At 34.7% G+C, this 13,818-nt stretch overlaps 1 protein-coding gene across 6 annotated transcripts in view; it reads left to right on the plus strand.

The window, feature by feature from the left end:
* The window catches only part of Fife (regulating synaptic membrane exocytosis protein fife), a 166,516-nt gene extending 153,169 nt beyond the window's left edge, over nucleotides 1–13,347 (plus strand). For 4 of the 6 annotated variants that reach the window (XM_071774974.1, XM_071774973.1, XM_071774975.1 and 1 more), the window contains 4 exons: nucleotides 2,460–2,547; nucleotides 2,796–2,878; nucleotides 3,206–3,313; nucleotides 3,958–13,347. In XM_071774974.1, coding sequence (XP_071631075.1) covers nucleotides 2,460–2,547; nucleotides 2,796–2,878; nucleotides 3,206–3,313; nucleotides 3,958–4,268 — 590 coding nt within the window. In that variant the 3' untranslated portion in view covers nucleotides 4,269–13,347. Of the gene's footprint in view, nucleotides 1–2,459; nucleotides 2,548–2,795; nucleotides 2,879–3,205; nucleotides 3,314–3,957 lie in introns of those variants that run through there. The other 2 variants (XR_011731526.1, XR_011731527.1) reach the window with 2 other exon arrangements.
* The last annotated feature ends 471 nt before the right edge of the window (nucleotides 13,348–13,818 follow it).

Raw genomic sequence — 13,818 nt, forward strand, 5'->3', positions numbered from 1 at the left:
CTTCTGTCAGTTTTGCAACTTCTCGGTATATCATTAATTTCCTGCTTGCGTTAATCGTACTCCATTTCATCTTCTGCTCTCATTTATTAGTCTAGTTAACCATTCTAAACGCCAAGGAGTTAGTATACATTAATTCCTTGCTATCTTCTATAATTAACTTTATCTCTTTTTTTTCTCTTTTCCAAGGATTATATCTTCTGTAAATTTGATCGAGATAACTACTTGAAAATAATAAATGTAACATTTTTCCTGAAATTGCTTTTATTATTTTATTTGACTTTGTTAACAATTGAAATTTCTTAAGTAGTGAATTCAGTTTGATTACCAATTATAACTTTATTAATATATCCATTATATCCTAATAGTTTCAGAAAATACACGCGCACATCAGTCTTTACATCTTTAGTTATTGTAACATTAACAACTTCACGTATAACTTTCATAATTGATGGATAGGTGATTAAATTTTACAAGCACATATACACATACATGTATCCATACACGTTTGCTCATGCACAAACGTTATTTATTTAACTAACAATACATTGCGGAAGTAGTGCAATTTTTCGAGTCATCTGCAGACAGGTGAGTAGTATACAAAATACCTTATCCACGTTCCTTACTGCAAAACCTTCACAACTTCCTTTTTGCTTCTCTCTCCTAAATTTTTTAGCAATTGAAGCGAGTAACGCTTTGGAATATTTGCTTGAGCGCACTATTAGCATTTATAGATAATTTGAACGCTAGCCAACTTACTGCTACCACTGTTGCTATCTACAATCGTGATCTTAGGTAAGAGAAGTCGAATGCCATCGTCGTATCGTCGCACGTCTTTAGCTCTATATTGACACGAACATCTGACAAGTAGCATTTTATTAGTGTGATTGACTTATCTGACACTGTCTCTATACTGACTATACGAAATCTTTCTACCGATTCTTTCTTTATACTATGTCTGCTAGTCCAAATTGTTCTTAATCTTTTTTCTCTTTAACTTTTAACAAATGTATTTTATATTAATTATTCTTACTTGTACATATATTTAAAATTTTCTACTTTATGACATCTAGTTTTTATATATAGCACCAAGAAATATTTTTATATTATATACAAAAATATTTTATTAACATTTGTATAAAATGATAATGTTAATGTACAAATATGATGTATATGGATGAAATGACATATTTCAATCGAATTTTTTAATAAAGAATTTTTTAATGTAAAAATTAGAAGTAAAAGATATATAAATTCGGGAAATGTACAATAATGCTTGTAGAAATAAATGAGAAATATATATAGGGTAAGAAATCCTAATATCTTTTCTTATAGCAGGAAAACTAAAAACAAATCGATAGAAAATATAATTTCAGATGAAAATCCATATATGTTTAATTTATCTATAAATTTGTAATTTTGACAAAGAGCGTTTGCTCGAATTAGAGTGATATGTGTGTCTTAAAATAAATATATGGGCAAGTATAAATGTATAAGAATCATAATGAGAACTTCAAGAAGAATATGTTAACAATAGAACAAGGACGAACTCTATTAGCTCTCCGAGCTTCTAATTATCTTATTACAGCTAGCGAGACCGAACTTCCCTCTTCGTAGAGTTGAAACTCCCTGCTATCATTGGTACTTTGGAGCCGAAGTTTGTATCTTACTTCTATGTAGAAAACGCGTTTGGAATTTATTACATACATTTACCTAATTCAGGAAGCTTCGGTTGTTGAATTTCATGATTCGGCTAGTAGCCCCATTGGCGTCGATCGAATTTGCATGCATAGAAATCCTCACTGCATATTCTTGTATAATAAAGTAGACGTTATCGGCAATTTAAAAATCGATATTATTGTAAAACAGTGATATATATGATGTACTTTATTTATTTTCTATTATAAAAATTACATGTACATTATAGTATTATACAATATACGACCAGAAAAAGAGTTATCTAATATCTTCACGATCGCTTATTTGAAGTGCCACCGGATGTTCGAAACAAATTTTAATAAACATTTTTAGAAACGTAATTACGTTAACGATAGAATATAGATTGTTGGAATCATTTTGAAATTCACACGACCGAAGATGCTTTGCAACTGTCGTATTGTTCAGTAGGAAGCTTCTGTGAGAGATGTGTTGCATACAAAAACTGAGTTTGAAATTACAAGCCCGTAGAACTGACTCTTCTGATTGGCAGGTGTAAATTGTTTTATTTAATAAAACTACTTAACTGCAATCTGTATGGAAATATGCACGTAGAAAATCGCCTAAATCCAGGAATGTCGATCGTGATAATATTTATGAATTTTCATCATGAGTATTGTCATTCAATGAATAAGATTCGAGTAATATCTTGATAAGATAGATTTCTGCTTGCTCGTGCAACACCATACAATTTGCAGCCGGTCCGATGTGATCAATAGTGTAAAAAGATATTTTTCAACTCGTAGGGCGGGGTGAGCGCAAAGACAGCGTCAAGGAGATTCCTGAGAGATTTTACGATCGAAATAGCGAATCCGACGAAGACGAGAAATGGAGGTACGCGATCCATCTTTTGTGACAAAAGTTAAAGTGGATCAATCACTCTGTTCTACTCATATTTTCAATGTCTATTTATCAATTCATCAGTTACGCTTTACATCATCGCGTCGTTGATATTTTAGTTCGGTTATCGTACCTACATGCAACGGTAGAAGAGCGGATGGAAATTCTGAATCACATCCTAAGTTGATATTCATTAAATTAAACGTAATTGAATTTCTATGGCATAACTTTTGTTATTTCAGTCAGTCAGCGAGAAATGAAAATGGCGTCGATCTGAAACTGGGTCGCGGACAGTTGCTGCCAAAAGGATACAAAATAATCAGTGGTAAAATATCCATTATATCACCCCCCCCCCTTTAGTTCCCTTGAGATTAAATTATTTATTTTCGCAAATACTATATTTTTTCTTAGTTCTGTCTAAAATATAATTTCGACTGACTCGAAAAAGAGTTCTTCCTTATAAAAATATTACCTACCTCTGATTGAGATAATTTTACTCAAATTGATAAACCACAAAGCTGAAATCGCGTTTATTTTTTAACTCATTAAATCTCGAATGTCTTATATCAATCTTTATTTTATCTTATTAGTTTTCTTATTAAAATTTTTGGATACTTTCGTATCCATTTGATTGCGATCGCAAACATTACAGGAGCACAGAACGGCGAAGTACAGCTGGGCTTCTACATGTGCAAGGGAACTCTCGAGGTCGAAGTTATCTGCGCGAGGGATATTTGTCCCGACGAGAAGGAGGAGCCAGGTAATTTGAGGAGCGTGCCTTTTCTCTTTACCGCTGTTAATTCCCCCCCCCCCATTCGAGTTATTCGTTCCTCTGTTTGCAGTTACTATAAAATTCTCACAACACGTATTATAGTACCTTTGAGATCCTCCCGGCTATCTATCCTCGCGTGGGCGTTAATTTCGCAGCCGCTATTTTTACAGCGTGCGGGTGTTCAGGTCTTGATTATTCATGCATTACTTTAGCGTTTAGAAACAAATTTCCGAGCGAGCGTTCAACGCCCGCCCGGTTAATGGCAACGACCTACATCCGCTAACTTGTTAAGGTTTATTAAGGCCGAAACTGTAGTAAAATTGACGTGTAGCGTTTTTATAAATATTTTAAAGATAGCTAAGAGCTATTAGCTCAGTTTTTTAATATTTTAGTTATAGTAGAATAATACACCTTTCGTTTCCTCCTTCAGAGATCTTTAACTGTTTCTATTTTTATATTTAAAAAAACCCAAATGTGCCTTTGATCTCGAGTTTGATCTACATCTTCATTGATCATAATTGGAAAATCGCAAGAGAAGAAAATTCTTTCCACTCGCAGATACGCCGAAAGTGACAGATTTTAAGACCATTTTCCCGAATATTGACAGCGAAATTTTTATCCTTGTCCCGTAGATACTTACGTGAAGACGTACTTGCGCGAGCGAGACGGCGACAAGTGGTTGCAGAAACGCAAGACTCGCGTGGTGCGACATTCGAAGACTCCGCAGTATCGGCAGACGCTGAAATACGGACGCTCCGACACCATTCAGAGCAGGCACTTGCTGGTGATGCTGTGGGAGAAGAAGCAGGGCTTCGAGAGCAACCAGGGCCTGGGCGGCGCCGAAGTGGATCTCGATCTGCTGCCGCCCAAGGAATTTATCTTCGACTGGTATCCGCTCTTCCCGATCCACACCCTCGGCCATCACAACGCGGACTCGCCATGATGGTTAAGGGAAAAGTGGGCCCTCGAGGCTGGCGAGCTCGACCTCAGATTGAGCCTTTTGCTCAAGGACGAGGGCGAGTCCGTCGTCAAGATCATCTCTTGATGGAAATCGTGGCTGATCACGTGGCAATGTCGGCTAGTTCGAATACAACGCGATCTCGATCTTCGCGAGACAACGGCACTCTTTATTATTACAAGTCCTTGAGTGCAGCGACGAGGCTTACGTTTTGTCCCAAAAGGCAAATGAAGTTCGCACCGACGAAGTTTCAGTCTTTCTATGTTGCCGCGACACTTTTCAATTATAATTAATCACAATAGCATGCGGATGTATTCAGATAGGAAAATACTTTTATTAATTAATCGACACTCTTAATTTGCTGGTATTAAGTCGATTAATGTATTTTATAATTGTTACTTAATTAAAAATGCAAACAAACAAGTAATGAACAAACCTTTCAGTTAAATATTTGATTATTTATTGGCATTTACATATGACAGAAGAAATATGTGTTTCTAGAAAAAAATTGGATATTATTAAAATATTATAGCAATAGTTTTTATCTTTTTTTTTTTCTAACATAAATCTAAAGTTAAAACAAATGTCGCATAAGAACTTCAGATTGCTCATCGCAATGTAAAAAAAGCGATTTTCAAAAATAATAAGATCAATCTGTAACATGGATCGATCATACGTGTTGTATGACAAACGACTTAATTAATTGAAAAAGATCGGTAATCATGCATAGCATAAAAACCGGAAGACAATCAACTTCAGATGGTTTATACAATTGTTCGAGAAGACAATCAACTGAAAAAATTGTAAAGACATAATAATGCTTCCATTGAACTTACGCTTGTCGGACGATGTCAGCGTCAGCGTCGTCGCATTTTAAACTTGGCGAAGAGGTAAATAGATTCAAGAGAACCGAGTTCCTTCGATTAACGCCTTTCGATATCTGTGAGTGTTTTGTCGGTACTCGCAGTGATTTTAGCAATAAAGGTGTACCTGTGCAAGTCTTGTTCGCACGAAGCAGCAGGGACAAAGGAAGAAAAAGTACGAAAAGTTTATTTTTCGACGAGTAACTACAGAGGCGAGTGGAAGGCAGCCATGTATCCTGATGAAATGATAAGGGTCCATTTTTCCCAAAACAAATATAATATCGAATGTGCAAAGCGAAACTCGATCGACATCTGCCGCCGACGGCGGTCTCATCTGGTTGATCCAGTCAGTGATTCGATCGAATTTCGCACGTACTAATTCAAATATCGATACTTAAAGGTCAACGGGGATATAGAGCCTGTTTGATCTTCCTACGTCGACGAGGCGTTTTCAGGATTCGCGTTTCTCTCTAACGTAGAATTCGATTTGGAATGCAAAACAGAAGTTTGCAACAATATAGTAAACGATTACAATCTCTTCATTCTGCTTTAATGATCGACATGTAGTTATGAATTGTGTTGTCTTCTGTTGTTCTCTTACATTAGACATAAATAAATGTTAATTTTCACAAATATTATATCGACATAAACTGTATTACGAAATAATCTCAAATTATAGAAATTCAGAATTTTTTTTTATATAAAAAAACAGCCGAATCGAGTGAAATGCCTCGATCGGCGTAACTATTTAATGCTTTAACTATTTAATGGTAGACAATCGTTTCAAGGCTCGCTGGCCGAGCTGATGATATAAAAAGAGGTTGAGGCGGTGGCGAGACGAGCGGATGAGTCCCCGAAGATAACTTCGCGGCCAACTTGATTAACAACCAACCAAACTCGGTGTTTTAGAAGTCGCACAATTTTTGTAGCTCGTAGACTGATTAGACGGGACGGACAGGCGGATTTCTTCGACCTTTCTCAGATGTAACGCTGACGTCCCGTTTTGCGTAGCGTCTCGAAGATCACCATGATCCCACGAAGCAATCTCGAGCAGTTTGATTGGCTATGAAAAAAAAAAGAAAAGAGGAAAAAATTGGCAGAGATGACGAGGGAAGAGATGTACGGCGAAAATTCCAACACGAGCTTAATCTATCGCTTCGGGATAATTTACGGGATGATTCTCGGGACGCGTTAATGTGAATGTTTAAGTCCTACAATGTCCCGCGACGAGATTATGGACATAATGGATTGTCCAGAATTTATTGCGCTTACCCCGCCCGAGTAATTAGTGATAGGTAATAAACGTGATAATATCGTAAAACAAAATTAATTAATGATCAGGCAGCATTCTCACGATATGATCCACGAGTCCCGCGGTAAAACGAAGTTGAAGTCACAAATTTATTATTATATATTGAGTGTGACGCGTGCACAGACGATGGAACACGCGGCGGTACTTAAGTGATGTGGTGTATGTGTATAACTTGGTATAACGTGAAGCTTACGGCGTCGATATCGATCCGGGATGTGGTATACACATGCATATACCCTATATAAATATACTACATATTATTACGATCCGCGGGGAAACTGTAACGAAGGATAATCAAAATGTACATGTGTTTAAATGATACGATTAAGGATAAATACGATGTCACTGTCCCATATCATTAAAACTCGGTGTTAACGATGTAGATGTTTAAGGGATGTCAACGAAAGTTTAATCGAAAATTTATTTTCGCAAGTCCTTTTCGAGACGAAATTCTTTACATATACATGTGCAGTTCTTATATTACTATACGTCTCCGTTAATTCCACCTTTTTGTAAATATTGGACCTCTGTAAAATATCAGGCTCTGATTCTCTTTTCTTTACGTAAACTTTTACTTATTTATTATTAACTTCGGGTCTTTAAGATCCAATAGTTAAGACAAATCTTGCAATTCCTTTGAGAATTCCTTTGCAATCTGTAAACGGCAGACTTTTGATCGAAAAGACGCGCAGGCGGAATCGCGAGCGCCCAAGCATCAAGAAAGTAATTTTTTACTTAAAACACACAGCGGGAGAGCCTGGCCCGAAAAAAAGAAGAAAAAAAAGACACTTTAATTAACGGTTGTGCTGTCCACACATCTTTTGTCGATATAATCGCTACATCAGTCTCCTCGCCTCGAACGCCAGCGACACGCCTCGCAAGACTCATAAACGAGACGATTGTGCCTTTGCGAGGGCTACGTCAGATATATCGTAGAAAAAATAACGTTTCACGAATATAATCGGCCTAGAGACATATCCGATGTCATGAATATTGAACGACACAGATTCGAACTTTGCTGTAAAACAAATTACGCATTACGACATATAATCTCACATCTATATTTTATTTATTATGTCGTATAATACTAGTATCTTAATGACTAGGCATTCGTCAAAGTCCATAATATTTCAATTAACACGTAGCTTGTGATGCAATTAAATTTTCAACTATTAATTCATTTTTTTTTCTCACGAACGATAGAGTTATACGAGTCATGTTAAAGAAATAAATTCCAAATATGATCTTACAAACGACATAAATAGAAATTATAAGCGAAAGAGATATATTTGTAGCGAAGGTAAAGGAAATCGGCGAAACTTTTGACGAAAAAATCATCAGGAATAATTAATTCGAACAAATGCATTTCATCGAAAGTTTCCTCATATGAAGATCGCATGGACAATCTTCTCGTACGAATGCAATCATCTACATATATTCTAGACGGAGAACTTCTCTCCTTTGTAAGTAGTTGAGCGCATTCTAAACAAGTTTTCTATTAGCCTTCGAAGTGACCTAATAACTATTACGATCGTTAGCTATCGTTATCGATGCCGATTATTGTTATTATTATCACTATCGCTGCTGCTTGTTTTCTTCTTCACTATTCTAGATAAATTAATACTTATTAGAGCTCGAGACGAGAATTTATATTTCGTAACGGCATTAGTTTTAAATCACACTGTCAGTGATTTAATCTTTACTAATAAAATTACAAATGACAAATTAATCTCTTGTTCTTTAAATTATTATTTTATCATTAATTGATTAGATGAAGCGTCATTGTTTGTGTTTAAAGATTCTTCATAATTCTTCATAATTCTTTATTAAACTAATACTAACTTTCTATAATTAAACTTTCTTTTACTTTATATATTTTTTAAAATTAAATATCTTGTTATTACATTTATCATGCAAATTATATTATATTTATTTATATACACTTAAATATAAATATGAATAAAATTGAATGTAATTCAATGGAGGTATATAAATGTACAATTATATTACATTGATGTTTATACGTTACTTATATGTTTATAAGGCTCTGAGAACAAAGGGTTAAATTGTCCATATTCGAACCGCGCTTTGCTTCGCTCATTTCTCACGCGTTTCTAAAAATCTTGTAGCGGTCTAGTTTTCGACGAAGTTCGAGCTTACAGTAAAATCCTTACCTTATAGTAAAATCTAGACACATGACATATTCGCTCGAATAGAGAGCAACTACGATTTTTCTACGATACAGAACGCTAGGAATCTTAACGTAGAGCATGACTTGAGTCTGTTTCGCTATTGTCTCACGTCTAATTATGACGAACATACATATATACACACGAAGCACACACATAGACAGACGGACAGGCAAACAGATAAACGGACAAACAAATACGCACGTGCGTTGTATCAATTTTGACAATCGAAACTATTGATCCAAAAATTACGCTATGGATAGAAGATAATATGTGTGTGTCTCGCGTACTTATTACAACTCATATACTATAATATATAGGTACTGCGGGCCGTGTGTAAAATATTCCTAGAGACGAGTGCACACACATCGCTAACTTACTGCATGCGTAATTGTACATTCGGTATATTGTAAATTATCAGGTCAATCAGTCGCAGATATAGAAACATTCCTCAGAAAATTATCGATGAACGTCGAAGGAAGTAAGTTTCCTTCCTCTCGCGACGGGATGGATATTGGCGCGATCGGTCACCTCGTTGAGAACGCTGTTAATTAAGAGTTACGGCCTCTTCTCTTACATATCTGTGTTGTACTCGTTCTAACGTCTAATTGTAAGTGTCAGGGACAATCTCACGGAAGTGCGCGCGTGTCTTTACGTGGATCAAACAACAATAGCAAGTTCTCTCGTCTGCGTAGCGGGCAGCGTGCTCGTATCGGCGTTTCGGCGATTGAAATCGATCTTGTATCCGCTCGTTTGGTTAATTCCTTAAGTAACTCTGTATTATATTGCCTATTGGTACTAAAAACTTGTCGAAAAATTCTTACATGAGCACACGATCGATTTGTTATCATTTTACTTCGTGACGAAACGCTGTGCGAGAAGAACGAAGAAACTAGCCATTTGTAATTCTTTTTCTTTTTTCGTTTTTCATTTCGGTCTAATTATGACGTTCACTATCATGGACGTTATGATTTTCGTCACTTGTTCGATTGTATTTCGCCACATTTCGCGGGAAAGGATGTCTCGCCGGAATTTAAGCGATCGGGCGATAATGATGATCGCGATCTCCGTTTCTCAACAGGAAGTGCTCAAATCATATTCGAACGGCCTAAAACCACATTTGAACGAGTCGCGAAAGGAAACGCTTGATCCTCGTAGATGCGCGATTAATTGTTACATATACATACGCCTGTAAGTACTAGCCGTTAAACTGATGATTTGTAAGATGTGTAATTAAAACGAAGCGAGTGACTTCGAGAGGAGAGGAGAAAGGCGAAAAACGGAATAAGTACGTAAAGAGATTTTAAACGAGTTACAATAATCATTCGGGACCCAAATAATTTCGGCCGCAGAACAATTATATAGGGACTGGTAGTTAAATGTGTTTAGCGATAATTAGCCTGCAAAAATTAAATTAAATTAAATTTGACTAGAGCGATTTATCGTAAAAAAAGAAATACTCTCTTTGATTAGCAGAAAAAGCTCTTGGTCTCTACCAATCGACTTCTTCTCACATTCTATATACCGTTTCGCTCGAGATATAATTCGAGACTCCATATACTAAAGCAATCGAACTGTTTCTCCCAATATTCTCCGAATTTCGTCTTTCTAATATATCGCTGTCGTTAGTGACTGTAGGTACTTGGGAAATTAGAATTTATAAACTTAGACACGTTAAGAAATTCTGCCATTTTCTCATCAGCCATAGGGATGGCAGCTAGAAAACGTTTCGCTGGTGTACAGTAAGCTGATTTCCTTCGATCGTGACACGTATTGTGTGCAGTCAAAAGTTTAGAAATTTATACAAAAATTTTATTTATAAAACCTCACCTTTTTGCGTAGTGACTACATAAAGTAGTGAATACATACTGCACTTATAGAAATTGTTGATATCTGCTTATACTCTTAAACAAAAATTACTAAAAAAAAAACCTTATTACTTTATTTAGATTAATTTTTTGAAATAAGAAAATTAGTATTGAAGAATCCATATCCATATTTACAAATCGTATATATTTAGTACAACCACTTTGTAATTATAAATTATACGTATTTAATAATTTTAAATGGCAACTATATCTTCTAACATTACTTTTATTAATTAAATCTCTAACATCTCTGTTTGAATGTAATAAATGGCTGACAACGTGTCGGGAAACACTGAAGAATATCAGCGTAAATACAACAAATATGCTATGGCCTTGTAAAGTCTCTTGATATAAAAAGGGCAAATGTGTCGACGATTCTTCCGGTTTTGTTTTCATTAGAATTATTAGAGATTAAAATTCCTATAATTTTTATGAGCGATCGCGCGTGATCGCTCCGCGCTCGTGCACACTTTCACGAAAGTGGTGGTTTGCAACGAAAAGCGCGACAACGCGGGAAAGACACCCTTAACGTATAGCTAAGAGATGTAGGTACGATATGTTGTCACACATATATCAAACTCAATGTGATGTTCCCTGCATGTTGAATGTTGATCGTCACGTATGTGGATTAGCGTCACAGAATGTGATAGAATTGCGGGTCATGAGTATGGATAATTAGTGGTTAAGCGAACTGCGGTATAATTTTCTTTCTATTGGTTTTGTGGCGATTAGAGATTACGAAGTGATTAGTGATTATGCTAACTGATTAAACATTCATTGGTCGATAATGCGAGGAAGTTCTTGAGCCAAATGAAATTTAATCTCGATATAATACATGCATACACATAAATCTATATTTACTGAAATTTTAATTTTATAAAGGATACGAGAACTCGAACATGATGCTTAAATGAACACAATATTTTAATTAATATTACTTAACTTTATTTTTAGAAGTAGGTAGGTAGTAATCATAAAAGGTAATAATTATGAAATGTCCGAGAACAAGTCTTGATGAAGTAATATTCCCAGTTTCTAAATTTCTAATGTAAAATAAAAGAATATATAATATCGTCTCAGAAGTTTCTCATAATCGATGAATCAATGTTTTTTCTTAATAATTATAACTTTAACGAGTAAATTGAGATCTCCTCATTTACATCGTTGAAAAGAGCCATAAAAGTAATATGATTAATATGATTTCTACAATTTTTTCTACGAGGAAAGTTCTGTAAGAGATAAACAAAAAGTAGAATATTCTATTTAAGGATATGTTAAAGATATTAGTAGGACTTTTTACAATGTTTATCACGCCTATCTAACAATCTTATTTTGTTGTAGAACACGTATACATGTTTTGTATTTAATATATCCATTGTGAAAAAAATGGTGAGACACTAACAATGAGCATCATTACACACATTCGGTAACATCAATGATTTCTAATCGTGAATCGATGGCAAATAGAATAAGAATAAGAAAAGAATAATAAAGAGAAGGAAGAAATATAACTAAATAATAATATTAGCAATTAGAATAGACATTATTATTAACTTCTTCAGTGGGGGGAGAAAGTCGTATTTTTCGATATGTCGGAAGAGCGAGAGAGTGTTCTATTATAGTACAACATTGTATGTAATATTTTTCTTGAGAAAGTACAGGAAGGACCATCGTATATATCTTGCAAGATTGAAATAGTTTCGATCAATCAGCGATTAAATTAGCACAATAGATAGATTATTAACAACGTTAGCGCGTTATGCTTCGCATTTCAGAATTAATTTTTCGAAAATTAAAATCGACTGCTGTGTTAAGAATGACGCAAGAAAAGGTGATATGAAATGATATTATAAAGATAAGGATTGCCTGCAGATTAACAAAATGTATACAGTTGCTTTATCCGTTTATACGAAACATCCTGTTACATGAAAAAACAAAAAGAAGAAAAAATCATAGCTGGTTTCTATTTTTCTCCCGTTAAAATTTCGTCGACGATTTGTGAGTCGCAAATTTTTTACATGTGAATTTGTCTCCCTATGAATTTTGATTGCGCCATTGTTCCTTATTTAACATAAACATTTAATAAGTTACTCCTCGCTTTTATGTGTTGAACATCAGTATTCATATATCGAATGATACTAATGAAATACAGTTGCGTACGCAGGCATACAGGATTGAAGATAAAATTTCTTGCTGGAAACGAAAAGCTTGAGTATTTTTTGTGTAACAAGTTTAACACATGCGGAAATATCCTAGAGTTATTTATTTGCGAAGCGGCGATTTAGGCCTGCTCAAACTTGGGCGATTTTAATTGCTCATACATTTGTCTCTTTCTTCCTTTCCCACCTAAAATCTGAATACGTTTTTACTCCAGAGATGCGCTTGAGATGTAAAAAAAAAATGCAAATAGAACGACCAGATCTAATGGCGACGACGAATTTGAAGAATGACCGATTTGTAGTATGCATAATACGCGCGTGTGTGTAAGTGTGCGTCTATGTAAGTCTATGTAAGTCTTTTGAGTTCTTCATCCATGTACTTTTTCTTGAGAAATTTGTGGATTTCTGTAAATCTCTTCCATTTTACATTGACTTCTTTTCCAACCACACACGCGCAGTACGCGCGCGACTCACACACACACACACACACACACACACACACACACATCATGTGCGAAAGAAATGCTGCATATTTAAAACAAACGTTAGATAATTAATGATGTAAAAAAAGCGAGATTGAATTGCTGTTCGTTCCTGTAATTATCAGAGACATGTTTTGTTCGCATGTAAAGCACACACACCGAAATAATAAATAATATTTTTGTCGACGTAATCATTTATCTTCATTACCTCTATGTAAGAAAAAATACGTAGTTAAAGTTTGGAACGTTCTTGGAGCAAAAATATAAAAAGGCCTAATTAAAAAGGATTATAAAAAGAGAAATATACTTATATATAAAACAATACAGAATATAACAAAAAACTCAATTTAAAATTAATAAACAAATAATAAAAAATTAAAAAAGCTGCTAAATAAAATTTTTATTAAATAAGCTCATGAATTATTAATTCTGAATAATTCATCTTATTTAGTAAATGACAATATATGTTTCATAAAATGTGCAAAATGTGCATAATTAAAAATGTATCATTAATTAGCAGCTCTTTATTTAAACATAAATAATAAATATACACGTTTTAAATAATCTGTAATATCACATATGTATATTCCATTCATTCATGAGAAAATTTATTAAAGTCCAACTTCAATCTACCACTAGAACTTTGAAAAAGTGGCCATTTT

The sequence above is a fragment of the Temnothorax longispinosus genome, chromosome 4, assembly GCF_030848805.1.
Source record: "Temnothorax longispinosus isolate EJ_2023e chromosome 4, Tlon_JGU_v1, whole genome shotgun sequence".
Taxonomy (NCBI): domain Eukaryota; kingdom Metazoa; phylum Arthropoda; class Insecta; order Hymenoptera; family Formicidae; genus Temnothorax; species Temnothorax longispinosus.